This window comes from Catharus ustulatus, chromosome 12 (genome assembly GCF_009819885.2).
Source record: "Catharus ustulatus isolate bCatUst1 chromosome 12, bCatUst1.pri.v2, whole genome shotgun sequence".
Classification (NCBI taxonomy): Eukaryota; Metazoa; Chordata; class Aves; order Passeriformes; family Turdidae; genus Catharus; species Catharus ustulatus.
In genome coordinates, this window is record NC_046232.1 from 5,967,179 (window position 1) to 5,995,138 (window position 27,960).

Here is a 27,960-nt window from a genome sequence, read left to right on the forward strand (position 1 = left end):
GATTCAATGTCAAAGAGTGTTACCTTTTATGCTTCTTTTTGAAAAAATTTGCTTTCCAGGGGCAAGTGAAACCAGAGTGACTCAACTGAATAAACATAACATCATATCCAATGTGGGAAAACAAAAAAAACCAGAAAAAGGTCAGAAAATACATGAAGGACTCATGATCACAAATCAGTCCTTTATTCCCCACAGTAAAGATGGAAGCACAATGGCTGGGTGCTGAGATCTGAATCACCCTGTTACTTACTCTTGCATTAAAACACTCCCAAAATTTCCAGACACAAATCCACAAAAAAATTCCTAATGCAAATACACATTTTCTATTTTTAATTCAAATTCTTCCTAGGATGTTGCCAATTTCCTGAACAAAAACAGGCACCAGTATTCCTTGTGGAATTACCTTGCCCAGCCTTATCCACAGAATCATTTCAACAGAATATTTACTTACTTCTTAGACCTCAAAGAATGCTTGAATTGTTCATATGATCTTAAAAGCTATGTGTTTAAATATATGTATTTTTAGTACTACTTTTATCAGGCTTATGTAGCACTCTCTCCTTACATGCTGGTGACCAAGACAGCAGATGGAAGAGCAAAAATAAGAGTCAATTAAACGAACATAATAAACTTCTCCAGATGCCTACTGTGATGAAAGCATGCTCAGGGCAGGAGCTATCTCAGGGGACTCAGCCCCTGGGACTCCAGATTGCCCTCTAGCCAGCACAATTTGTAAAAGGCTTTAGAAAAAAATGGGTATGTAAATTACACCTTTTCCCATATTCTCCAAGGTAACACTGGAAGTAATTGTCTGTGGCAACTCAGAGACTGGTCATGCCCTATGCCACAGACACTGCAAAGAAATAAAGAAAAAACACAGTTTGCTCACCTCTATGGCAGTCGTGGGTTTTACTTCTCATTAGCATACAATTTAACTACAAAGCAGCTTGAACAATTTCAGACTAGCTCTTTTGCAATTCCTGTAATCATTTAAAACTTTCTTTTAAAAGGCGAAAGATCTGAGTAAAACCCACCTGAATGGTTTATGATCAGCTGACCTCAGCTCATCAAGTCCATGTAAAATCAAAGCACTGAATGCCACTGGGGAAGTCTTGCTCCCAAAACTCTCTGGAAATGGTTCAGTGATTGAGAAATGTTGCTGAGGAAATTTGGAACTTACACTTTGAGTTTAGAGCTGTGCCAAGGCCAGGGGCCAGAAGGCTACACCTGGCAAATCAATATAGGCTTGAGCTGCTAAGAAGTTTTTGTAATGAGGAAAATGGACTTCAGACAAAGCTTTCTGCTGCAAGGTCATCTATTCTGATTCTTCCTGGCCCTGTTTAATAAAGGACAAGCACTGACTCATGCCATCTATCTGGCATTTCAAATGTGAAATGCAGATCCCAGGGCCACACGTAATGAACAGGTGTCACAAAGATAAGGCTCAAAAGGCTGTGTCAAGATTCCCCATTTATGAGAGATTCTCAATTCATACTGAAAGTTGTTCCATAACTTTGTACTGCCCAGCAGCTCTTCTTTTAATTTAATACTTAAAATCAGTTAAAAACTAATTACATGACAGTTCTTGCAAAACACAGGGTCTTGCTCAGAATCACAGCATATTCAAAACTACCCAAGATTCACTACCAGCTTAGAAGCATATTATTTTAGAATTTTCATCAATGTGCCTAGTTGTGCACCTTTTCCTTCCATGCTCATGAATTGAGCTCTTTGCTGTGTTTCTGCAACTGGGAGCAGGACAAAAGGCTGGAGGTGTCACTGCATTCATGTTCCCAGCAACAGAGCAGCTGAAAGCAGCCCTGAGCCCCAGCTCCAGAGTGCCCTTCCCTGCCCTGCTGCGGTCTCACTTGTGCAGACAGGATCAAGAGCTCATACAGCTATTCTGTGACCTAAACTGTGCCAAAATCTTTCATTTGGGAAGGAAGGAGGAGAAGTGATTTATTGTTAGCCCAAATGACATCTCAAATGCCATTCACTGTGCGACTTCATAAACAGAGACAGTACTGACAGTAAATCCGCATTGGTACAGGGAGAAGGGGTTGGGATCACTCCTTCCAGCTACTGCACTGCTGCTTGCCAACCTCAATATCATCAGCAGTGCCTCCAAAACTCTGTGTTTCAATCTCTTTGGCTGGCAGAGCTCAAGAATAAAGAATCATTCACTTCATCCCCTGCACATATCCCCACCACCCTGTGCATATTTGTGTCCCTCTTTGTGAAGAATTCTTACTCATGCTAGTCAGTACTCACAGTAGAGTTTGTGTTTTCATATTTATGAATGTTGCACAGTACACCCTGATCCAAACCACACTTAAGATTTCAAACTTCAGCCAGAACTTCCTATATCCATAAATTGTCTTGCAAGTTTATTTTGTTTTGTCAAAAAGCAGTACTGTTGCTTCAAAAGTCGAAACCCATTAAAACCTGAGTTTCATATAGCAGAGAATCAAAAAAGGTAAGGACCTTCCAGATTTATTACAAATACTTGCACATACTCTCACAGGCCTTGTGTTACTTTTTTGACCTGCATGAATTAATCAAATTCTGTCAATGGTGCTGAAAAGAAGCTTGTTTGCTTGTTTGGCTGCTAAGTGCACACACATTCTTCCCTAACAGGGCAAAATCAGGAATTAGCTAACACTGTTACTTTGCATTCTACCATCTCCTTAATACAAATGTAAGTCTTCTGCTAAAAGTAGTAATAGATTTTACTTCTTCTAAATTAACCTTCAGGGGTTTTTATAGGGAACATAAAACAAGGAAGGAAAAATTTCAAAATGAAGTATGAGAGTTCCAAAGTTGGTAACAAGGCAATGAAGGACAAGAAAGCTCCACTGGTATACTTAGGGGAAGGAATATAATTACACTTCAGTCAATTCTAATATCTTATGCAGAGGGAAAGACAGGAGGATCCAGTGAGGACAAAGTTGCATTGTAGGGAAATACCAAGATTAAAATCCAAGAGATGAATAAGAACAAAACATATTATATTCTATTTCCTGGAATTTTAAAAAATTGTTTTTCCATATGCACAGACCTGAGTTTAGCTCCAGTGCAAAATGGAATACAAATAAACCTCAGTTCTGGATCTGGGCTGTGTCATTCATCTCTTTGTGAACCTGCACCTGCTTCCCTTTTCCTTGCTTTGTCTATCCAGCTAAAGAGAATTCAGGGGAAAGAAGAGTCTTCCTTTATGTGTTCCTGTAACCACTGGCCAATTTCAGCTTTACAACTAAAAATTGTAAGTAATCTTTCAATAGAGATATTGATACTCTCGCTACTTTTCTGAATAATAATCACCTGCAAATTTAATTTAAATGACAGCATTTATTTTCTAATTACAAGACAGGTAAACTAAATAAAAACAAATATAGATCAATAAATAAATGTATTCTGCCTTGTGCAGTAACAGAACATAAGTTAAATATATTAATTGCTCTACCCATGTATTTTAAGAACAATTTTTAGAGAACCATTATTTGAAAAAGAAATTCCTGTATGGAAATGTTTCTCCTATACACATTATTGAACAGCTTGATTGTGTAACTTCTCTGCACACATCTGACTCTCACTGATTTAAAGAGGTTGCTACTGGATCTGCTGTAGCCAAACCTGTGGGTTTTGGCTACAGAATCTGCAGCTAATTATGGGGAAAATATTCCAATTAATTTTTCATAAGAAGGCGTTAAGGCTACTGCCCTTTTTTCTCAGTGTTATATGTTGCTAAGCTGCAGGATAAAGGCACAAATACCAGCTTCACAAATGACATATTCAAAATGCTAACATATGGCAAACACATTTCATGTATTCATACAAAAATACATATTATGGAATCTACAATAAATCCCCAGTGTTTAAAGCAAAATAAGACCACTGTGTTTTGTTCCTCTTCTTTGAATAACAAGACTACATGTGAAACACTGCCGAGTTTAAACTCCAAAATACAGTAGATACTATTATCACTATTAATGTCATGCACTCACCATGAATGAGTCTGACAGAAATACCAGAACTAAAACAGAATTTATTTTGAATTTGACTTTTTTACTATACTGTGCTTGGAAATTTACTGGTTCAGTTACATGGCATGTTAACTATATTTCAAACCACATGTCTGCAAGGGCTGGATTTTGACTCCTAGAGCTGCATCCCCAGAGAGTACATTTGTATCCTAGGAGGCAAGTCAAGGATTTAGATTTGATAATGTACACCAGTCACATAGTGTGGGATTGCACAGATCTACAGCACTAAAGAGAGCCATCTAAGGAATTAAAATTAAATATACAGTTGGAACAAGCTGTTAAGAAACTGGGATTTTTCCTTTTTTGAGTGAAAAATGATAATGAAGTAATTAAATATGCTCAGCATAATACATCACCACCTTCTGAGTCAATCCTGTGCTTAATCATAAAGCAGTGTTGTTCACTACAGTGCATCCCTCCCAGAGGGTGGTCTATGAGAACAGAACTCTAGAATTCCATATATATGAGCCCTGCAACATGGCAATGAAATATATCCATGTGTAAGTCCCCAGCCTAACTGCAATGGGATTTTGAGCAAGAAAAGCCTAAAGAGCGAGGTCTGGGTAGAAGAAACTGTCACTTTTTTGGTTTTTTTGAAACCTTTACAAAATGATAAACAGCCCCAATGAAATTAACTTGCCCTTACAGAGTACAACACACTGTGGCAAAGCTACTTAGCATTTCATCATGCTCTGAAAATAGAAACTACAGTGAGAACACTCATTATTTAAACTCAAACATTTCAGTCATGAGTTCACTTCTGTAGACATCTTTGCAAGTTGAAGTCAGCAAATGTGCTAGAATTCAATCTGTATGCACTTTTTTCCTGAGATAAAAACACAAAGGCTTTAGGTAAATTGCACCTTATAATTTAGAGCATGGCACATCATGGTATTGTTCTGTATTTTATTTAACAAAAGTAATATTAATTTACTTTGGAAATTAAAAAGAAAAAACAACTCAGGTTGGCATACAAAATATTAGCATACACATACCAAAACATTCCTCTTGTGAAATCCACTGCCTGGACAAGTATTGGATGCAAGAAATCCTGATAGTGCTGACATCATATGGTAACCACCACACTGCTCTGATGTGGCCTCTATTCCACCTATTCTGCTGAAGCATCATTCTTACCACAACAGTAAGTCAATCCTTATGATATTAAAAGTTACTTTTTGAGGTGGCAAAACATTAAATACATTCACACTCTAACGCAAACTTTTCCCAAAATGTTTTTTCACATTGTAACACATACAGATTGCTCTACTAAATACCTAGTGTTTTGGAAATTAAAGGAATGTGTATATAAACCCCAATAGATCAAAAATAGAATCCTTGCCCTTGGTAAGAAGCATGTTTTCCATCACTCACCAACTGACATCCTTCCAGGGACTTCACCAGCTGAGCATTCTGACAGGAGAGAATGGACCCGGCCAAGTTCAGCATCACACACACTGCAGAGAGCAGCATGAAAAAGGTTATCTGGAAAAAAACCCAAGCACCCTGTTATTACTCACTTCAAGAGGCAAACAAGGAAAAAATCTAATTTAGATGTTCAAGAACTTCCAGCCTGTCACACAATTACATGGATGGCAACTTTTAATGTATTTTAAAGGGAGCAGGGTACTTAATCTGACAGCGTCCTCGGTCTTGCACTGTAAGAGAAAGCTAAATCAAAACTAGACATGACTATGATATGTTTTCCTCCAGCCATTTCAAAATAATCCATTTATCTCCCACTTTTATCACAGACTCTGAAAATTTAATGGGTTTTATTACCAAGCATTACTAAAAATTAAGATTTGAAAAGTGTTTTATTATAAACACATGTAGTCTTGAAACAATTTATATCCTTTTGATGGGGATGTGGGTATCTTAAACAGAACAAGTGAATATCATATATCATGAGTGCCTACAAGTTGGGAAAAAAGAGTGAATAAAATTCTGGATATATATAACTACTTGGTTTTTAAACAACCATTATCTTTTAAGCAGCATCCTCCATATCAACTACTCATGGTGTTAATTACTCCTTTTTTCTCGTCTCAAAATGTGACAAAACATTCATCAGCCTGGTTCCATCAGTTTAATTATCATTTCATTGCCTTAAATGTAAAAAATCCTGGTCCAGTCAGGGCAGACAAATCTCAACATACAGGGAATGGTATAAGCAGTAAGAGGCAAGAACAAATGTGTGCCTGATGTGTGGCCACCTTAAATATTCAGTGTTGACATTGCTATAACTCAACAGGAGTGAGTGTATTCTATGAAATTAGTAAGAAATTCTGTTGCACCTCTTTTCCATAAGCATGCTCACAGTTTACAGCCCCTCACTGTTCTCACAAGATGTTATCTTTTGTCAGTGCATGTGCTAGAAATATTTTTGACAAGCTGAAATCCAAAATGGCTGTATATTTTTTTCTAGTGCATTTGGACAAAACCCCCTGTAACCTCCACAGTATTAACCAAAGGACAGAAGCTGTGTTACATCTTTTAGTTGCCAGCTTCAGATTCTTCCAAGCATCACAGCTGATGACAAGGGCTGTAACCTACACCAGGTTTATCTGTCTTTGCAGTACTTTCTCCATATCAGCATTCATTAATGAAGAAACCTCTATTGGTGTTTCCAAGGTAACCTCTTCCTCTTGTCACTGGCAAAGACAAGAGGGAAGGACCCAGCACTGTCAAAATAATGAAACAGGCTCTTAGAATTCCTGTTCATCTCCGTGGGTCTAAGTATCACATTCTGTTAAGGGGTTGCATTTCAAAGTGGCACCCACCACATGATATCACTGAAATTCTCTGCCACACTTGTCTTCCCAATTTTGCTATTTTACGCCTTGCTTCTTAATGTCCCAGGCAAGGAACTACTTAACCTGGACATGGAGCTAAAGGGGGAAATTCATGTCCTTTGCAAGTCTAGAAACTACCATGCCTCTTGTTGAGCACAAAGATCCTAAGAAAAGGAATTGAAGAATTTCCAATCTCCTTCCTTAATGCTTCTCAGCTAAACACCAAAATAAGCTTTCTACTGATGGAGTAGGACACACTTGGTACTCTTATCACAACTTCAGAGGTAAAGTTTACCACCATGCTGGAAGCCACAACAGAGAAAAGGAGGCACAAAAGTATCAACTACCACATTTACAGACATTAAAAAACACGTTCAGTGTGCTTAATTTTTTTATCACAAATCAGTCTTTTCTAACACTGGCACAGGTGCAGCAGTAAAAATAAACACATCTGCAAACCTTTGAAAGAGTGGCCATTGTGGATTATGATGGAGACCCAACATTACACTATGAAACACTGTAGATGTAGATACACATTATTTAGGAAGTCAAGTATCCCTGATTTCCACATTAAAATTTTCCTCAGAAAAAGAGCTACCAAATATTTGCTCTGAGAGCTCAGTGTGACATACTCGAAGGAACAGTATGAAACTATAAGAAAAGAATATAAGATGCAGTCAATCCAATGATCAAGGGCAAAAACTTACACTGAAGTAAATACAGAATTGTCAGATATTGAAGGGCTATGACATCTTAATGTTAGATTTAAAACTACAATTATTATGTTCTTTACCTTCCTAGTTACAACATATAAACAAGCTAAAATATTCCTAAAAATCAGCAAGAAGCATTAATGCCACTAAGCTCCAAAAATCAGCAAGAACTAATATATAAACAAACAGCAAAACCAATGGATTTATTGTGACATGGTGGTAGCAGGACTAATTGGAGAAGTCAAAGTTTATATTCTACACAAAGAACTCTCTGAAAGAAATGTTAATGGGACTTCCTATGTAAATGTTACTGTGGTCCTAAACTAATTCTACAAAACTAAACAGTTAGGATGCAATGATTTAAAATTATATAACAACTTACTATGTGAGATGTTGTCCTGAGCATGGACCCACACAAGGCTCCCCATTTTTATTCCGTTTCTGGGAACTATTTTAAGTATAAATATGCAGAGCATATCAAGAGTGAGTTTGCATCTTTGCAGTCCCAACAAACCATACCACACATCTGCACAGAATGAAAATATCAGTATCCCCATGCTTTTCAACAGAGAGCCCAGAAAAAGCCCTTCTGTACTAAAAGAAAAAAAAAAAAAAACCAAAAAAACCAAAAAAAACAACAAAAAACTTAAGCACCAACTGGTTTTATTATCTTTCCATAGTAAAGGAAGTTGTTTGTGGTTCCTTCTTTAGTATAACTTGACCTTTTAGAAAATTATTAGTATTCTCAGATTATTTGTGAATACTTTTTCCTTCACATTTCTTAAATGTAGATACAACCATACACCTGCCTTCATAATGACCCAAAGTAGATCATCTTAATTTTATGGATACCACCCAAAAAATCAAAGGGATTTACAGAAGCTGATATATTCTCCACCCTCCATTCTTTTCCATCACTTTCATTTTTGCCTCTTAACATCTCTCTTTTCTTCACAACTGGCCTGCAGTAATTTATTCTCTTTTATTTTTACTCTAAACCTTAAACTTCCTTTCATCTTCTTTCCCAAAGGCACTGTTAAAACTGTATTATCTGAAAACTCAAAAACTTTAATCCTTGAGACAGCTGGCTCAAAGCACCTTCTTGCCCTTACTGTGTCTTTCACAATTTGTTCTTGAATTGATAGAACTGGAGTTTGTGACTTGCAACAGAAGACATTAACATTAATTAATTAACATTAATTTAGATTTTCTGTCCATATACAGCTTTCTACCAAGAAATGCAATGAGAGCAGCTCTGAGAAGGAGTACTTGGGGGTGTTGGTGGATGAGAAGCACAGCATTACCTGAGAGCCAGCTGTGTCCTGGACTGCATCATGAACAGTGTGGCCAGGAGGTCAAGGATTTTCCCCATCTGCTCCACTCTTGTGAGAGACCTGGAATGCTGTGTCCAGCTCAGGGCCCTCAGTGCAGGAAGGATGTGAATGTGTTGGAGCAAGCACAGAGGAGACCACAGAGACACCCAGAGGGCTGGAGCACCTCTGCTCTGCAGACAGGCTGGGAGAGCTGGGGCTGCTCAGCCTGGAGAAGAGGAAGCTCCAGGGAGAACTCAGAGCACTTTCCAGAGCCTAAGGAGAGCTGGAGAGGGACTTTGGACAAGAGCCTGGAACATGAGGACAAGGGGGAATGGCTTCAAAATGCCACAAGGAAGCTTTAGATTAAATATGAGGAATAAATTAATCCCTGTGAGGGTGGTGAGGCCATGGAAGAGGTTGCCCAGAGAAGGTGTGGCTATCCCATCCCTGGAATTTTTCAAGGCCAGGCTGGATGGATCTCTGAGCAATCCGGTCTAATGGAAGCTGCCCATGGACAGGGGGTAGAACAAGGTGGCCTCTCTCCCAACCCAACCCAACCCATTCTATGATTCTATGACTTTCACAAATTTGTATTAAACCCTGATTTGCCAATACTTTTGATGGGGATTCTTTAAGTGACCCAAACCAGCAACTCACTACTGCATCAAGAACACATCACAAACACAGTGAAAAGGAAAAGCACATATTATAGTTTGAAGAAATACTTGCTACTACAAGGACAAAGTTTTTACATGCAAAATAACCACAGTCCTCCAAAAGAGATGTAATATTGTACCACATGAAACTGTATTTCTAAAGGCAACATTTCATTTCATTCCTCATACTTTCATTTTGGAGATGCATATGAAATCGGATTGCTTTTTCATTGCTGGCATTTCAACCACTACTTCCCCAGTGGTTTGCAGTGGTTTGATAATCAAGACATGAACACTTAGACAAAACATTAATTACCCTCTGTGCTGATGAAACATGACTCAACTCTCCTGTGCAGGGTACCTTGAATAAAATCAGCCATTGCCATGGTGAACTGGATTCTGTAAATCTGCCAAACCTCTGCACCTGTAATACTGTGTCTACAGGTTCTTTCCTGTTATTTCCTGTCCTGAAGCTCCTTAAACGTCAGAAAATCTCCTTGAATGAACTTTGGTTTACACTGAAATCTTTTGCAGAAAGCACTTCTTTTGAGACACTGTAGTCTGACACAAGGTACTACAGGTTTCTTTCCAATTCCATTAAATATGTGTGGGTATAGTCAATGGGATTTAAAATATATTCCTTTTAACACACATATTTCTCACTTGTGAAGCATCAAGAATAGCCAGAGGTAAATGCGTTTGTCTCTGTAAACCACTGCATAAATAGATTAAAAACTTGTCTCAAGATATTCTGCTCACAGAACTTTGTCTTACATCAACTGCAGACAGTAACATTTATTGTTATTTGTGCTACAGAATTTATAGTTTCCCTGACAGAAGTGCAGAAGGTTAAACACCAGAAACAAATCTGAAAATTTATCACCACCAAGAGCTATGAAGCAGTGAGATCAGCAACTGTGCCAGAACTAAGCTAATGCAAGATTATCTGGGGTACAGCCAGACCTGTTGGATCAGCCAGATGCTGAACGCTTGTTACCTACTATAGGTTTAAATAGATAAAACATCAAATTTTTAAAAGAGCCCATTAAAAAAAACTTACTGAACAGAAATGGCACTCAAACAAACACTCTTGACTCATGGTTTGCAAGTGTACAAGAAACAACAAGATTTATCTTCCCATTATTTGCCTCATAATAGATTTCTTTTTCATTTCTCAGTGCTTGCCAAGAAGTGACAGGATGAAAAGCATTTCTGTTTAATTCAGTATTCCATGTCGTTTGCCTAAATTAAAATTAAGATTTAAACAAAAATATTTTTCTAGGTCTAAAGCCATGTTCTATATTACACAGGCAGAAATATTCCTTGTATGTGGCAAAGCATTAGGCTAAAGATTTCAATGTTTTTATGTTAAGAACAATAAATTATATCCTGTTTTATCCTAAATTATAACAGCCTGTTCAATTCCAGTCATTATTAAATTAAATTACATTTTCTCCAGATTAAATTCCTTTTGACTCCAGTGAGGCTATTTAACTTTGTAAAGGAAAGCTGAAACCTCAGTATAAATATTGAAATCCATGCAAATATTTCTAATTTCAAAGCTGAACAGTTCAGATGAAAAATTCTGAACTTGGTGTATGTAATTTTACTGACCCCATTATGGCCCTATTAATTTGTTTTCATTCAGATAGATATTGGAATTTTATTAATTTAATATTTGTTACTTGGTTGTATCTTCATTTCTATATTTTTATTAAAATATTCTGTGGAAAATTCTAACTCCAAATATGATTCTGTATAAGATTATAAACAATGTTACTGGTTCTGATTTACATGAAAAAATGATGTCTCCCTCTGAGTAGCAATCAGCTTCCAGCAGGAGTCAGCATGCTGTACCTTTGGAGAATTGTGTGAATGTTGGTAAAAGCCCTGTGTGCAACAGAGACGGGCACTGGGTGTTTGCAGCAGAATTTGCAGCACACAAAATAACACCTATTTAAAGACCAGAAGAAGCAGTTTGTTTCCTCCTTTTTCACTGTGCAGCAAGCAACAACAACATCAATAAAGTGAGAGATTTGGTAATTGCTGCCAAGGTTTTTCAAGAACCCTTGAATACAAAATGCAGCCTTGGCTCTGCTTACAGGAGTAGAGTGACAGACAAATGTAAAGGTGCATTTATATTAAAAATATCTGCTAATATATCATAAGAGGTATTCAATACCTCCAAGAAATTCCCTGTCAGTAGAAGTAATGGCCATACAGATAATTTCCTCAGATTAAAAGACTGAGACAATAGTGAGTGAAGCCTGTCACATTCTACACACAGCAATAGGTGTTTGCTGTTTCTGTAATGCTCTGTTACCGCTCTAGCAAGTACACAATTTATTGTAATATTTTTTAGGAAACTGTAAGAGGGAGCCTGATTCAGTAATAAATACCTTGTGCTCTCAGTCCAGAAACATTAACCAGGAATTTGTCACAAGTAGATATTTCAGCATCTACTAATTTTCTGCTTGTTTGATTCCAATTAGCTATTTTAGCATCTACACCTTTCTGAATCACAGAATATCCTGAGCTGGAAGGGACCCAAAAGGACCATCAAATGGCCTGCAAACTACTGCCATATAAAAGAGAAACAAGAGGAGCTATACCCTCCTTTATTTTCAGATAAAATTCAAGCTATCTCCTGAACTATTCAAATAATGCGACACACTTCTAGCAGTATTTGCAACAAAAAAAGTTTGCAGGTAATTTGTTTCATAGCAGAGAACAACCTTAAATTTTATCTAATAATCTATTAAAAGGACAATGGGGAGTAGCCAGCTAATGTGTTAGAGACTCATTCAAAGTTTGCTACATGGAAATACGCACTCAAAGGAATCCTTCAATGATCTGCAGCTAATACTGCAACAAAGCTAATCATATAATTTTTCCTGTATGTGCAGCCAGTCAAAAGAAGTCATTTGGATGACTTTTTTAAACGGTAATTTTATTGTCTGATTTTCATCACTGACATTTCCACTTGTGCACCACTGCTCCCCTAAATAAAAAATCCATACACGTGAAATTTAACTTAGTGTTATTTTGAAAGAGAAAGAAATCAAACTGCACTAACTCATTTTAATGCTACTCAAAATGCTGTCAATTTGAAATGCTTCAAAAACAACTGCTTCAGCTGCACAGTCAGGTGGAAAAAGAGGAGTTGATATACAGTGTGATAATAAAAACTTCAAATATAATGCTTTCTGAATAGAATTTTGACTATATAAGCCAGATCTAAAATTTGCAACTACCTCAGTCATTTTAGTTTAATTTTCCTTCCAACATACTCTCCAAGGAAGTAAAAATTGAAACTTTTTAAAAATTAACAAATAAGACACTGTGTCTCATAAATGTTCCACGACAATAGAAGAACAGGAAAGGAAAGCTGATATTTAGAGACTTTAGACATTTAGGACATTAGGAAATACAATGTTTTTCTAAATTAGCTTTGTATACAACAAGCTATATTTAAACAAAACACTCAGGTAAATAAAAATGAATACACTTTTTTCAACAATGTGAGTAGTCTAATAACTTTTAAGAAAATCATCATAAGGTGAATTTATACTTCCATTGCAGCTGGTTAATGGGTTTCTTCCACCTAAACAATACATTACTTCTTGCAAGTGTCACATTGCAGGAAGGATTCACCTCCATGCACATGTCAGTGAAATGCTACTCCATATAAATTAACCTTCCAAAACATCTGTAGCAGGATTCCCTGAGGAAATAAAGGCTGGTGTTGTCCTGCTGACAAGGACAGGCATCAAAAGATCTGCGAGCAGCCCTTCCTGGCAGAAGCATAATGAGACAGAAGCAGGATATAAAGGTCACATACACAGATATTTTGCATCTGTCTTTCCCAACATATTAATAGCAATTAACTACTCACTTCCAATTATTCTCATTAATTAACAACTGCGTGGTTTCTCTGACTTTCATTCCTGAGGAGGAAAATTCTGCCAGGTGAGCAGGGTCAGGAGCCACAACTGTGGATCTCCAGCAAGAGCACACAAGCATTTTCAGTATCAGTTTCTGAGGCAAGGATTCAACATGGACAGCAGCTCTTTCCAATTAGATTGTAATGTAAACTCACTACAGTTTCGGCCATTTCAAGAAAAATTGTACACACATCTCCAAGAAAGACTCACGTGAATAATTTCATGGAAATCCATCAGTAAATGAACTTTAAGATTTCCTCATATAACTGAAGTAGAACTTAATCCATAATGCTGTTGGAGGATTTATAGTGTCTGTAGTAAGCAAACTCAAACCCTCAATCACACACGTCTAGCTCAGGATCTAAACTCTGATTTACCTGGCAAACAAATCCCACTGAAATCAAAGTATTTTTCTTCAACAAGTACAGAATAATTAGATTCTCTTTGGGTAAGTGTATTTCCTTCCATCTGTCACACAAATAAAACTAAAATCTCATGAGTTGTGATTTGAGCACATGAATACAAAGAGTGAGGTGTCCATTCTCAGCTCCATCACACCTCAAAATATTTATATTAGTTCATACAAATGTTTATTCTTCTTTTAAAAACATTTCAAATACTTCTCATCTTGTCACGAATAAATTTTTGAAGCTAGTGTTTCCTCATTATTTGAAAACAAAATACAAAGTCTAACAAATAGCTCCCATGTTGCCCAACTAGCCAGCCCCAGTGGTATGTGACATGAGATTCATTTACCAAGGAGGAAGAAATGCTGAAGCAAACCAGACTCTCACCAAGAAAAAGTTGAAATTAGATTGTGCAAAGGCTGCCAAGAGCTCCAGTAGCAGATGGGATGCAGACTGCATCTCTAAAAGAAGGAGCAGATGAGATGAAAGAAGCATCAGCAGATATCTTTAGAAAGATTGTGAGAAGGGAATTACTGATGGGCTGAAGAGAGGTGAATGCAGCACCCACAGCACACTGCACTCCTAGCAGCAGCAGCAGCACTGGGGCTGGAGCTGGCACAGCTTCCCAGGGCAGGGATGGCCACCAGGAGCAGCTGCCATGGGAGCACAAGGCAATGGCAGCAGCTGGGGAAGAGCAGAGTTTAAGGGTAATTATGAAGTGCTTGTTTAGGAAGGGGCAAGTGTTATGCCTCAGCAGGATTTGTCTGCTCTTCAGGAAAACTGCTTGTGGTCTTTTTAAACTCTGCCACTGGGATAACTAATTAGCACATGGATGCTCAGCAGAGGAGTCCAGATCCTCACATGAATGACAGCTGGTGGCAGCTGGGCCAGGAACAGGCAGCCTTGGTCAAAAAGGTACCAGAGTTGCAGACACAGACCTAGGCAAGAGAAAGCTTTAAGAAGTGTTAAGTTGTAAAAGAGGACTTAGAAAGTTCATTCTAGAGAGATGCTTCACCCTCTGACATCTCTTCTCCACCACTGCAAAGATTTCCCTGATTCAATTCTTCTGTTTCCATCTCAAGTGTTCCTTCTCACCCAGTTCACGACTTTACTGGGTCATTCTCCATTTTTCCCCCTCTTCCTCTTCTCTTAGGTCTATTCTAATGAAAGGGCAATGGGGGGTAGATTTTTCTGTCTGTTATTTCATTATATTAAAGAAGAAGGAAGGGAATCAGCAGTCTAAGTTAAAATAAACAAAAAAAATTCAAACAAACAAACAAAAAAAAAATCCCAACCAGCAATTGGCTGTGCACATTTTGAAAGCTAAATGGATATATTAACTTGCCTGCAAAAAAAATTTTGGAACATGAATGTAATCAGAGTTTATACAAACTCAAATTGCAGTTTTAAAGTTTAAAAGTTTTAAAGACCACACTTTTCAGATCCCCTACTCAATCCAACGGGAGATATTATTTCATGGCCTAAACCAACAGCTTGTACATTGGGAAAAGACCTCTCAGGACATCAGTTTGAAATAAATATAAAAGAGAAGTAACTTCAATGAAGCATCAATATATTTTAAATCTACTTTCAAACTGATGTAACCTGGAATACAGTCATCACTAAACACACTAACCTCATTTCTCGACCCTGTCTCACAGACTTTTAGCCATGCTGCAGTCGTGTGCAGAGACAGATGATGCAGTTTGACCAGAGCAGTACAGCCACGTTAGAGCTTTATACAGCTAACCCTCAGGGAAGGGAGAACAAGAAGGCAAGAGGCAAAGAAAACTTAACTATGTGCCAAGTATAGGAAAATACTATTTACAGCCTACACTTTCTTCACTGAAATCATCCAGAACTAAGATACAGATGTATTGCATTTCAGTTATTTATGGTGCTTGTGGCACTGAATCTCTGAAACATCAGAGTTCCTGTTGTGTGATTTCTCACTGACATGGTTTTGGTTCACTTCTTTCTGATCATTAGGTCCTGTTCTTCTCAAAGCTTTTAATGTCTATCTTCCTCATATTGCCAGACTCACATTTCAATTTCTCCTCCTGCCCCAGTCCTCCACAATTCTCTTCCCCCGATTTAGCATTCATCTCCTCGGAATTTGGGCTAGTTTCCTTCCATGCTCCCAGAAAAGAGGTCAAAGAAAAACACTCTGCTCTTGATTCCAAAGCCTGGGTTCACATCAGCTCTGAGCAAAATTTACTGCTTTGCATCTGAAGAGCTATTTTTTGAACCAGCACTGGATTTGCTTTTCAAATAGAAGTTTTTGCAGCCTCACAAGTTTATTTTTGAAAGCAGCAATACCCAGCACTCAACCCCTGCCCAGTTCATCAGAAACTGAAAAACATGGGTATGTATGCAAGATGCATTTGTTTTCACTCAGTGTTTTGTTCACCTTTAAACTGATGCTTCAGCCTCAAAGACAAGTGTTTGTCTAATAGCAGGGTTCCTAATGAATATTTTGATCAAGGAATTCAAAGAATATTCACGCTGAAATGATACTGCAGAGTGATCAAGGGATCTGTGAAGGCAGAGGGATGTTCTGCAGCTCCTCTCAGCATCCCACAGGTATCAAAGTCAGCAGTGACACACGAGGTGATGGGTGCCTCAGACTCTGCTGTTCTCCCATGCTGTGCATTCCTTCACTTGCTTTTCTCCTGCAGTCTTAGCCTGTTCATGCTGACACTGTCTTTCCACCACATAGATCATCTTTTTATTCCAGGAAGCAAACACCAAATCTCTGCTTGAGCGTGGGTATTGATGAGAGGACAACCAATTTTTTTTTAATTCAAACATTTCTCTCAGATTTCATCTGAAAAGAAGCTGCAAACTCTCTTACAAGAGTTTAAAAAGGTTTGTCTCACCCCTTAAGCTACTCTAGGACCCTAGGTGAAGCAGCATGGCCAGGAACATGCCAACTATCCACCTCACCAAGCAGAACATAGGAAGCTTACTACTATATAATACACTATATATAAAATACTAATACACTATTTCTATTCATTTTATGTTTCATCTGTTTCATGAAGTTTGGTTATTCCTGCTATAGTCTGCAATGATATTTAGTGAGAGGAGAAAATCAATGAGGAAAAACATTTAGACAGTTTTACATATTCATGCATCCAACAGTGCAAGAGTATATGTAGATGTATTGATTTCCTTTTTCAACATAGACATTTTTCTAATGATTTTTACAGAAAAAAGGAAAAACATTCAAGTCTGAATTTCAACTAATTCATGTTTTTCACTGGAATTCTAGAAAAAAAATCTCTGATTTTCCCATGAGCTACCAAGTTGACCCAAGATGAATATTTTCTTTAAAAGTCCATTTTTGTATTTAACTGCATCTTACTGTGGATGCAGTCTGAGACTTTGCACAGCAGTTCATCAGTTCATCCTTTTGCCTGATATGCAGGTTGAACTGCAGTTGTTTAGAGTGGCTTCACTTATTTTTCTTAAATTAAGAAAATCCTATGAGCTTATCAAAAAAAGGGCTTGAAATAATAGTTCATTTGAAGGGACAACACACTGAGTTTTACACACACTGATTTGTGTGTTCACTGATGCACAGAAGTGGATCTGGAATGCACATTTCATAGTAAATGCTTTTAAAGAGCTATTCTGAGTAATCAAGATCATTTATTAATAAGTAGTATTATCTTGTGCTCACTGACATTCACAGACATTAAGAAACCCCACATTTCTCTTCATTGAAAAAAACATTAAAGTTATCCATTTATTTTAAAAACTTTCAGGTAGAAATGTAAAAATATTATTCTAGGGTCACCCACATGCCAGATGGCAACAGAGAAGCTTTCAACTCAATTCTGAGACTGAATTAATCTCCTTAGCATGAATAGATTTGCAATTACCATAGATTGGATTGTAACAGAAAAATAATCTGACTGCACAATTTCAAGTTTTTTTTCAAGGTTATTCAGCCTCAGGAGCTACACAAGCTCTCTCCCAATTTTCAGATGCTTCCATAAACTATGAGGAAACAAATTCCTACTTTAACACTGCATTTTAACACTAAGCAGTGGTAGTGACACAGACAACACTTGGTTTCCAAAAAAGGGACCCTTGAGTGATTTTACAAATGTGCTACCAATACTCTGAGGCTTCAAAATGAAAACAGAGAAAGTTTAATGAGGAAAAATCTGAAATATACAGCAAGTACTATTCAAAATCAATGTGTGATCAATTTAAATGTCTCCTTTGCCTGAATATTTTCTCTGGTAAATGTAAATACAGGTTTGATAACAGACACTGATTCCTTGCATGAATAAAGCATTTTAGCAACATAAGCAACCGATCGCTAGGTGGTGACCAAGAAAATTCAGAGAACTAACAAAAAATCTGGTGTATTTTCCAGACAATTAAGATTTGCAAAGACATTTTAGCAGGAGAACTTCAAAATTTATGTACATTAATAATGCAAATGTCCTTAGTAAATACACATTTGTCCTCGGTACATGTACGTTTGTAAATCTTTGACTGAATGCAGAATACAAAAAAGCATTCATACTAACAGCTTATAAATACACAACTACTCTCAGTTTTGACTTTGGAACCAAAGTGTTAAACTATGCCACAACACTCTCACTTCTACACCAATACTACATAATGCACTTCTAGTATGATACAGCCAGAAATTAATGGTTGATGAACTATCTCTGTTTAACGCTTCTTCAACTTCCTACTTTTTCCTGCAGAAAATAATACATTTGCAAAGAAAAGACACTGCATCTGTGGAAAAACCCTGCATGATTACAGTGCTGAGCAAAATGCATCCAGCAGTGTGGGGGCTGACCCTCCCAGCAGGAAAGCATCACCCAGCCACCCACTCACTACCCCTTGCAGTAGGACTGGTAGAGAATTAGAAAAGCCCATGTGAAAAAAAACCTTGTAGATGGAGATAAAGATAGTTTAATAAGCAAAGGAAAGAGGAAGGAAAAAGCCAAAGCAAGTGATGTTGTGTGGGAAAACCAGAAAGCCTCGATACTGCTCAAGTACTGCACAGAAATAGTCAAAACACTGGTTATTATAAACCAGTTTTAGTCAAAAATCCTAGATATGCAGAAAACTGGCACCTTAAAATATTATCACAGTTTCACTAGTTTTCAGGACATCACAGATGGTGCATGGTTTAATTTTATATAACTTTATTCATAGCTTCAAATGATAAAGCTATTTATCTGTCTTTCTGCTATCACTCTCAGCAATGCCAAATTTTGTAATACACTGCATCAAAAAGATATGTATTGAAATAGATTATCTAGCTGTTTATAATACTATAAAATAGGTTAAAAGGTAATTATTGACCATATGTATTTGGCATATGTGTTGTATAAACAGACCAGGAGAAACATGGCTCATTAGCTCATTGGTGGTACTTTGTGCTGTGAGGTTGTAAAGTTATAAATTATTGATTGCTAAACAGAACAGTAACCCTGCACACGTGGGGTCCAACTGCTCAAAGGTATTTACAACTCAGCAAGCAAAACAGGACATTGTTACAGCCACTGTGAAACCACTACACAGCTTAATCATACACAAGTGGAAAACACCATCCCCGTCCCCATCCTTCAGCTGATCAGAGTATCACCACCACAGGCCAATGCAGAAGATCAGGATCTAACCCAAGACCATTACGCTTACTCTTGGAAATAAATAATTTCCTAGAGCAGATTTTAGGAAGTTGAGCTGCTCTGTAAGGAGTAATGTTACCATTACTGTTTCCTCCCTTTTTTCTTTATTTCCTTGAATTACACTGACCATGACTGCCTATTTACATTTCATTCAATGAGTCAATATTAGAAAGCCCAGCTGAATTTACAACATGCAACTGAGTGTTCAGGAATCAGAGAGGCCAAGTCTCAACAGCCCTCGACAACATTTCTGATGAATATTATTTATTCAAATTATGTGAGCTCTGTGCCTACTGTCTGAGTTCATAACACTGGAAGATATACCTGAAGTTCTAATTAGGTTTATTCTTATTATTACAAGACTTCAAATTTCACGCTGTCCATTATATTCTTTATTCAGTGAATGATCTTTAGTACTACATTACAAAGGTTTCATGTTACTCTGTTACACGTGCACATTGTTTCAAGGACAATGTTTACCTGCTGAGACATCCTTATTGACACAGTCATCACGTGTTTTTAATAAGATTGATTTCCATCTCATACTGCTTTACATTAATAAGCTAACTGAAACTCTATTAGCATACACACACAAAGAATGGATTACTGTTCATCATTAAGTAACTACATGAATCTCACAATAGAAATAATAAAGCAGCTGGAAATCTTTCTGCAGAGGAAGACAAACAACTACTAATTCAGTATGGGCTTTCTTCCATCCAGATACCTGTTAAAAAAGATTGTTCTGCAGGGCATTTTTTGGCTAATTAAGTTAAATGCAAAGGTACAAGCAGAGCAATAGTCTGTTTGTGAGACAGCAGAAAAATATTTTTTTCACCCAGGTAGTTTACACGTTCCAACTTCAAATGTCTTTCACTTTTTGTACTAAGTGTTCATAAATATCAGGATACACAGCAGCACTGCAAATCATCCCCACAGACTATCAGGCTTCTCTATAAAGACAAAAGCACTGGGAGTTTCTCACCACAAGGGACAGGGGCCTCTTCCATGAAACAACACCGATCAATCCTGACAACAGCACCTGCAACAGAGAGCAGAGTTACTACAGAGGCATGATGGTTATACCAGTGTCATTGAAAACACAGTAGGCAATAAGGTGAAGTTAATACACAGTCATGATATGTATATCCAGAATGATGGAAATCAAATATTAAAGCTAAAATGCTTTCCTTTTATTCTCAATAAAAAATAAACAGAACTAGTACTAAGCTGTTTTTAAACAAATTTCAATCCAGCTGCCAGATTCACTTAGTTCTGATCAGAGCACAAGAAGTTGTTAAAACATTTCTTCTCTCCCAGTCCCAAATGTTATCAACACTAAAGGAGAATAAATGTTTAGGGCAAATTTTCTTGTGGTCTCTTAGCGCAATTGAATATTAGCTAACAAAAGAGGACTAATGATAGAACAATCAGAAAATCATCCAGGTATCCAGATAAATTAGCAAAAGGGTTTTGTGTTCCATTTCACCCACTCAAACAACCTCCCCATATGATCTTATGCTTGAAAGAAGACCCATACATTCATTAAAACTTGGATTTAGCATACAGATACATTACTCCCTATACTACAAACCAAAAGCAAGCAGGATTCAGACCTTTATACATCTAAGCTCATCTTCAGTATTTTAAAATAGCATGCAAGATACAGTTGAGATGCTATAAGCCTTACATGTAGTTAAAAATGGAGAAAGACACAAGAAGTGGAGTGAGGGATATTGACCCTGGTGTGGGAGAAAAAGTAGTGGAGAAGAACCTTTTCATCAGAAAACTGAATTACAAAAACAGTAACGTAGAACCCAAATAAAATGCAGAGAAAAGAATGCACAATGTATTTATTTCAAGAGTCCACAGTGTCATTCTTTCACCTCAGCTTGTGCCAAGAATCTGCGTAACAATAACTTTTGTACTTAGCTAGTCACCATTCTCACTCCATCCTGCTTTCCTAACAATATTTTGGGTGTAAAAATAGTAGAGCATAACAAACAAAAATGCCTCTAGCCACTGCAGAGGTGAGGAACACTATACTGGGAACTGGGCTGGAAACAATGCAGTCCAGTGATGCTTGGTGTGAATGTGGGAGAAAGACCTGTTGGTTATCTGCAGCAGCTGCACTGAGGAGTGTCCAGTTTAAGCTCTCACAAAGTCCAGTCTGTGGACACTCATACTGTGAGCATGTTTCAAGCATATTTCACAATCTGATAATATCCACAGCTGCAGCAGTTGTTGAAAACATTCAGAAAGACAACATGTGGAAAATGCACCTTTTGGTATTTTCTTTGGTAGCTATGCCATTAAAAAAGACCCATCAAATGAGGTTTTTTAGTAAATTCTAAGTGTTAGTTTCTAAGTGAAGTACAAATGCAGCAGCTGAGAGATAAATGCACGGTAAAAATGAACCAAGACTAGGATATGGATATCAAAGACTGTCCAGATGATGCCTACATGCAAATGTGCATAGTTTGTATTCTACAGCATTTCCTACAGCAGAGAAGTTACACACTTCTGGATGGTGGCCAAGTGAAGGAAAAGCCGAGAATTCCATCTTTGCAGTTAATTAAATGTGCTCACACAGCTATGTTAGCTTATTATTACTGTATGATAACTTGGCTCTGGGCTGATAATCCTGTAATGTGAAACTGCACTCAGAAGGTAAAATGACAAGGTTAGCTAGTTTATCTGCTCGCTGGACAGCAACATGCTTCCAATTAAATAAATGGGCAGGCTGAAATTGTGAGGTTATTAAAGAAATCCCTTTAGGAAAAGTAAGAAATTGCATTCCAAACCAGAGCATGTATTGATACATAAAATACTCCTATGTAAATCAGTATTTCTCAGTCACCCAGTCATATGGTCAGAGCCAATATACTGTAGTGCACTACCGATGAGAAGCAAATCTTTACTTTCATTTACTGTGACCTCCCTTTCATGAACTAAACCCCTACCCCTCTTGTCTTATTTGTGGCATTGCACAGGGTGCAAGAAGGGAGCTGATCTCTTTTGTTCAGCTGAACTACAACTGTGTTTGACCTTTAGACAGGCCTTGTAAGATGAAACAGGTACATGTGTTTGGGTTTGGAAAAGGAGAGTTTCGTGGCACTCGCTGTACTGGCTCTCCATGCTAAAGGTCAAGCACATCCAGGCCACTTGATAAATTTACACTGATAACAGACACAAGAATTCTGTTCCACCTTTGTCTTTAATATTGGCATTATAAGACGTCACTTCAACAATGCTGTCACCTAATTTTCCAACCTCATTACTCCCCTGTGTCAGTCACTGTTTACCCAAAAAACCTTATTTTGCATTAAGATGCAGCTACTTCCAGTGCCAAGCACCTCACATTAACCCACAATGTGCACAGTTATGTTACTAGGAAAAAAGCAGACAGAGGATATCACACACACAAATCTAACATTTAGCTAGAATACACCAAATTACTACCAAAACAGAAATCTAGACTTCTCTTGATATTGAAGACCGGATTGAAGACCAGGAACTTAAGAACAAAGCCAAACCAAACAAGCCTCCACAAACCCAAACAAACAAACAAGCAAAAAAACCCCACAAAAAACCCCAAACCCCAACAAACCAACACTCAAAAAGCCCCTAGTCTTAAGGGTTTGTTTTCTCTTCAGCTTATACTTTTTATAAATACAACGCTAACATTAAATACAGTTAGTAGAAACCCCACTTTATTTCTATACAAAACTAGCAATTATTTGACAAGTAGTATGCAATTTACAGGCCCAAAATATCTTACAATAGTAACGAGAATATTCAATAGCACAACATTGCAATCCATACAGCTTCTTATGCTTTTCAAAAATCACTACATCACATGTATTCTGTGCACCGGTTTTTCTTTCTTAAATGAAAAGTAAACTGGAGTTTGAAGATTTCAACAATCCCTTAACCTTGGCAATGTGTTTTAATTTCAGAACCTGCAGAGTACATTCATCTACTACTTTGGACCCAATTTCCATCTTCTGAATTGTAGTGAACCTCCCCACTACATAATAATTGAAATAATAAAAACATTCAAAAAAGTAGCTTTGCCTGATTCCTGAAGGAGAATTCCCACAGATCTATGTATCTGCTGATTATAAGAATGCTGAAGCACAGAGGAAAAAACAAGAGTACATCAGTGCTGACTTCTGCAGCATTAGAAATGCAGTAACTCAACATGCATATGAAAACTCCATTATCATTAATGCAAGTGGTGCTCATGCATGATAAATATGCATTTACTTTAACAGGCACAAATTGAGGCAGGACAAAAACAGCAGGTAAAATTACTTTCTAGTACAGGGACTGCAAACAGAGAGTTAGCCCTTGATAGTGTCTTTTCCCACATTTTGCATCCACAGTCTGGTGAATCCCCAGAAATTTAGAGGGCTCTGACATTGAATATGGCACAGATCACATGATGCAGCATCTCAATGTATCTTAAATCATCTGCTTTCCAAGCCTCCAACTCCAAGGAGCCAAAACGGCTCTTGCATTTAAACTTCTTTTCTGAACTACATAAATCGTATATTTATATAAATATTACAGTAATTTCACGACCATAAGGTGTACCGGACTATAAGGTGCACCCCCCGGGAGTCGGCAAAATTCACAACTTTGTAGATCACATAAGGCACACCGGACTGTAAGGCGCACTTTTTTTCTGCAGCGAGGCTCCGCCCCCAGCTCCCCCCACATGGTTGCTGGCCGAGGCCCCTCCTCAACCCGGCAGCCATTGGCCCCCAGGCCCGCCTCCACCTGGCAGGGGTGGTGCCGCGAGCCCCAGGGCCTGCCTGTATCCGGCAGCCATGGGCCCCCGGGACTGCCTGGACCCGGCAGGGGCGGTGCCATGGGCCCCCGGGCCCGCCTTTACCCGGCTGCCGTGGCACTGCCGGCTCCCCCCAGGGCTCACAGCTCACACTTCCGGTTTGGCAAATTTCGCAACTTTGTATATCAGATAAGGCGCACCGGACTATAAGGCGCACTTCCGGGTTCGAGGGAAAATTTTAGTCAAAAGGGTGCGCCTTATAGTCATGAAATTACTGTAATTAAAGCCACATTAAGCATAGTGAAATACTATCAAGGTACAAAAAAAAGTAGACATTTTAAATTAGTGACATCTATGTATTAATTTACTTAATAAAATTAATTATTTTCCCTTAGTTCTACTAAAAATGGTTTTCTAGTCTAATATAGGGAATGAGTTATAGAAAATTCCAAGTTTTATTCTCTATTCTTATTCCTGTTTCCTTGCTCAGCCTGGCACAACATATATCAATTAATTTGTTTATTTTCTATCAATTTAGGGCTTAGTTACGTTTTCAGCTTGTGAATACAAGACCAGTTCTCTAATCAATGGATTAAGCCACATGAAAACAAGCATACAGGCTCTTCACAGTAATTGCAGAAATTCTTCCTCAGGCTTCTTCTAAGAACTAAATTTATTTTATTTATGTTTACAGATACCTGTGTATGTGTTTCCAAAAACGTGTGTTGTGATCACAGTGAGATAACCCAGAAACCAAAGGGTCTGTTTGTACCAGCACATCAGACAAACATCAGCAGGGTGGGCCAGGCAGAACAGGCACAGCACCAACAGGCAGATGGGGCATGAGGAGCTGAGTGGAGAGGGCAGGGCAGTAACTGGGCTGCCAAAGGGAAATCCCAGCACCCACAGCACCAGTGCTTTCTGGAGCAAAGCACAGCAGCAGCTGTGCTCCTGCACAAGGGCTTGAAACCACCAACACTTCCCAAGGCTCCGCTTTTTGGGCTACAAGAGCACAGACTACTGCAAAGATTAATTTTGTCAACTCAAATGTTCCTGGAAGGGTGAAGTTCAAGTTTACCTCAACAAATAACACCCCCAACTGTCTTTAGGTCTAGGTGTACCTCAGAGAGTCTAAAACAATGGCATTGTCCTGGCAGTCCAGGACAATGTTTCTGGGAAATCTACCATAGCCCTTGTAAAAGGTAGATAATTATTGAACAAAATGCAGCATTAAATACTGTGTGAGTAATGTCACAACTATCACCTACTCAGAGACTATAAAAGCATGACACATTACTACCAGAGCATGAAATCTTCTTATAATAACACTCTCTGTGGCATCTGCAATCCATTAGTGCAAAATGCTGGTAAAGTTAAATATACACAATAGGAAAAAGAACTATGCTGCATGGGAATTAGCTGAAAAGTGACTGGAACAGTCCACCAGTAATATTACTCTCCATTCCAATTCCTGGAAAAACAGGAAGAATGAAAATCTCCTGGGGTGAGGGTGGTATGAATGTATTAACAAGTACCAGAAGAAAAAGGTTTATATATTTCTATAGGCATACACACACAGACATGAAAACTGTATGGACAAATACAGAACAGTGGCTTGGTTTTGGAATTGTCTTCAAGAAAGTCATCCTAAAAAATGGGTGCTGATAAAAATCATACCATTACAGCACGCTCAAAACACTGCAATCAGTCCTGGGCTAAAGAGTTTTTAAAATATTTAACATAAATATTTATTAGCAAATACGCAGACTGTTCAATATGCAGCTATCACTAGAATTCAGGCACTGCTCTCTCATTCAAAGGCTGCATCCCTACAAACACAAAAAGCACAAGTGCCACCAGACTGCAACCACGAGTAAAAGATCTGGATGCTGAAAGATAAATACAAGGAAGTCAACAGCAACCAGAAAACCACAATGATTTAAGCACAGTTTTGGGCTACTTTATAAAAAGACTCAGTATGTTCCTGACTCACAAACACTACATCATAGCTTAGTTGCTCTCATTTATCCACTGTGAACCTAAAACTAATCTAATTCTAATTGCCATGGAAACAGGAGCAGAGAAACAAAATCCCTTGGTGCCCCACAAGAACAGGACAGTAAAATTTCCTATACATTGACACAGCTACCAGCATGTATTAAGAGTACACAGTTTTGATCTTATTTTAAGCTCTAGGGTGAGCTTTTTTCTGGTTTTCTCTTTGTATTCCTATGAAATATTCTCCACACCCCTCAGAAATCTGCTCATGACACATCTATAATTTGTTTCTAGAAGGAAACAATTTGACATACAGAGAAAACGAGCACTGATGGAGTATATATCCATGAGAATATTTTATTTTTCAGTTAAAAAAACTTCTTGTGTTCCGTATTTTTTACTCTTCTGAGTGGTTCAGAACTGTTATGCTCAGCTTCACTAAAATATGCAAATTGTACTGAAAGCTATGGACAAGGGTTTAGATAAGATATTAAGCACAGAGCTGATATGTCAGTGACTCACAATACAGTCTTAATTCTAATCTGTTTTTTATTAAACATACTCACAGAACAGACTATTACATTATTTTCTATGCCCCATAATGTAATCCATGAGCATTAATAAGGCACACAGCCATTAGCATAAGAGTATTTAAACAGAAAAGTAACTAAGCAGTTTGGAACCAATTCTCCAAGCTTTCAAATGTATTAGAGTATTTATGAACAAACCTGAAATAAACAGATGACTGAAGAGTGAGCTCAATATGTGCTCCTTCATAGGTGAAGAATTTGAACTCAGAATAAAGTCTATTGAGATACTGTAAGGGATAACATAAGAAGGTATTTTGTGGCTCTTGGACAATTGTCTCAAATTAAAATGAAGTTCCCTGACAACCCAAGCACCTTCCCTTCTGCAGAATGACCCACGAATGAACCTAAAGAACACAAGTGTTTTGAGTGACACCAGCGGTAGCACTGCTGCAGAACCAGCTGCTGTGTTCCACAACATCCAAAATGAAAGCCAGACCAAGCAATTCTTTCACAAAAAAAATTGACTGAAGAAATGTGCTGCCCATACATGATATTTAGCATCTCTACAGTAGCTCAGATCAAGTGTGGATAGCTTATCAGTTCTTTGAAGCTGAAAGGGTTTACTGAGGAGCAGTCAAAAGCTTAATTAAAATGCACTGAACCAAAGAAATCAGTGAAATTAGAAGCAGTTTGCCCAATATGATAGATCTGTATGCAGGTGTTGTAAACTCAAGTGTCAATTTTTCTTCATCTGAATATTTATTTTCTTGGTCTTTATGTGCATTCCATACAATATATTTACAAAGATGATTTCTAACAGGGACGAAATCTCCACACCTAGAAGTATATTGAATTTCCTTTCCAAAACTACTGACACATTTTTAATTGTTTGTAATGAAAGAAATAATGTGCTTGAAATAATTGGAAAGCTATTATGAGTCTATAAAATAAATCATGTTTTATTTCTTTCATAATAGTTACCCTCCTTCAAGGACTGAAAATGTGAAAATTTTATCTTTGCTCCAGTAATGAAGGATTCCATATTTTTCCATTACTAAGGCAAAGATATTACCCATCTATCAGAACTTCACTTCCAGAAT

General features: G+C 37.8%; 1 protein-coding gene across 7 annotated transcripts in view; it reads right to left on the reverse strand.

Annotated features, from left to right (window-relative positions):
• The window catches only part of FAM189A1 (family with sequence similarity 189 member A1), a 107,502-nt gene that overhangs the window by 48,144 nt on the left and 31,398 nt on the right, over positions 1 to 27,960 (reverse strand). For all 7 annotated transcript variants that reach the window (XR_006163037.1, XM_042779656.1, XM_042779655.1 and 4 more), the window contains exons 2-3: positions 20,523 to 20,579; positions 5,418 to 5,528 (exon numbers count right to left, since the gene is read on the reverse strand). Coding sequence is in view for 6 of the 7 variants with exons in the window: in XM_042779656.1 (XP_042635590.1) it covers positions 5,418 to 5,528; positions 20,523 to 20,579 (168 nt within the window). In the remaining variant the exon portion in view is untranslated. The remainder of the gene's footprint in view (positions 1 to 5,417; positions 5,529 to 20,522; positions 20,580 to 27,960) is intronic.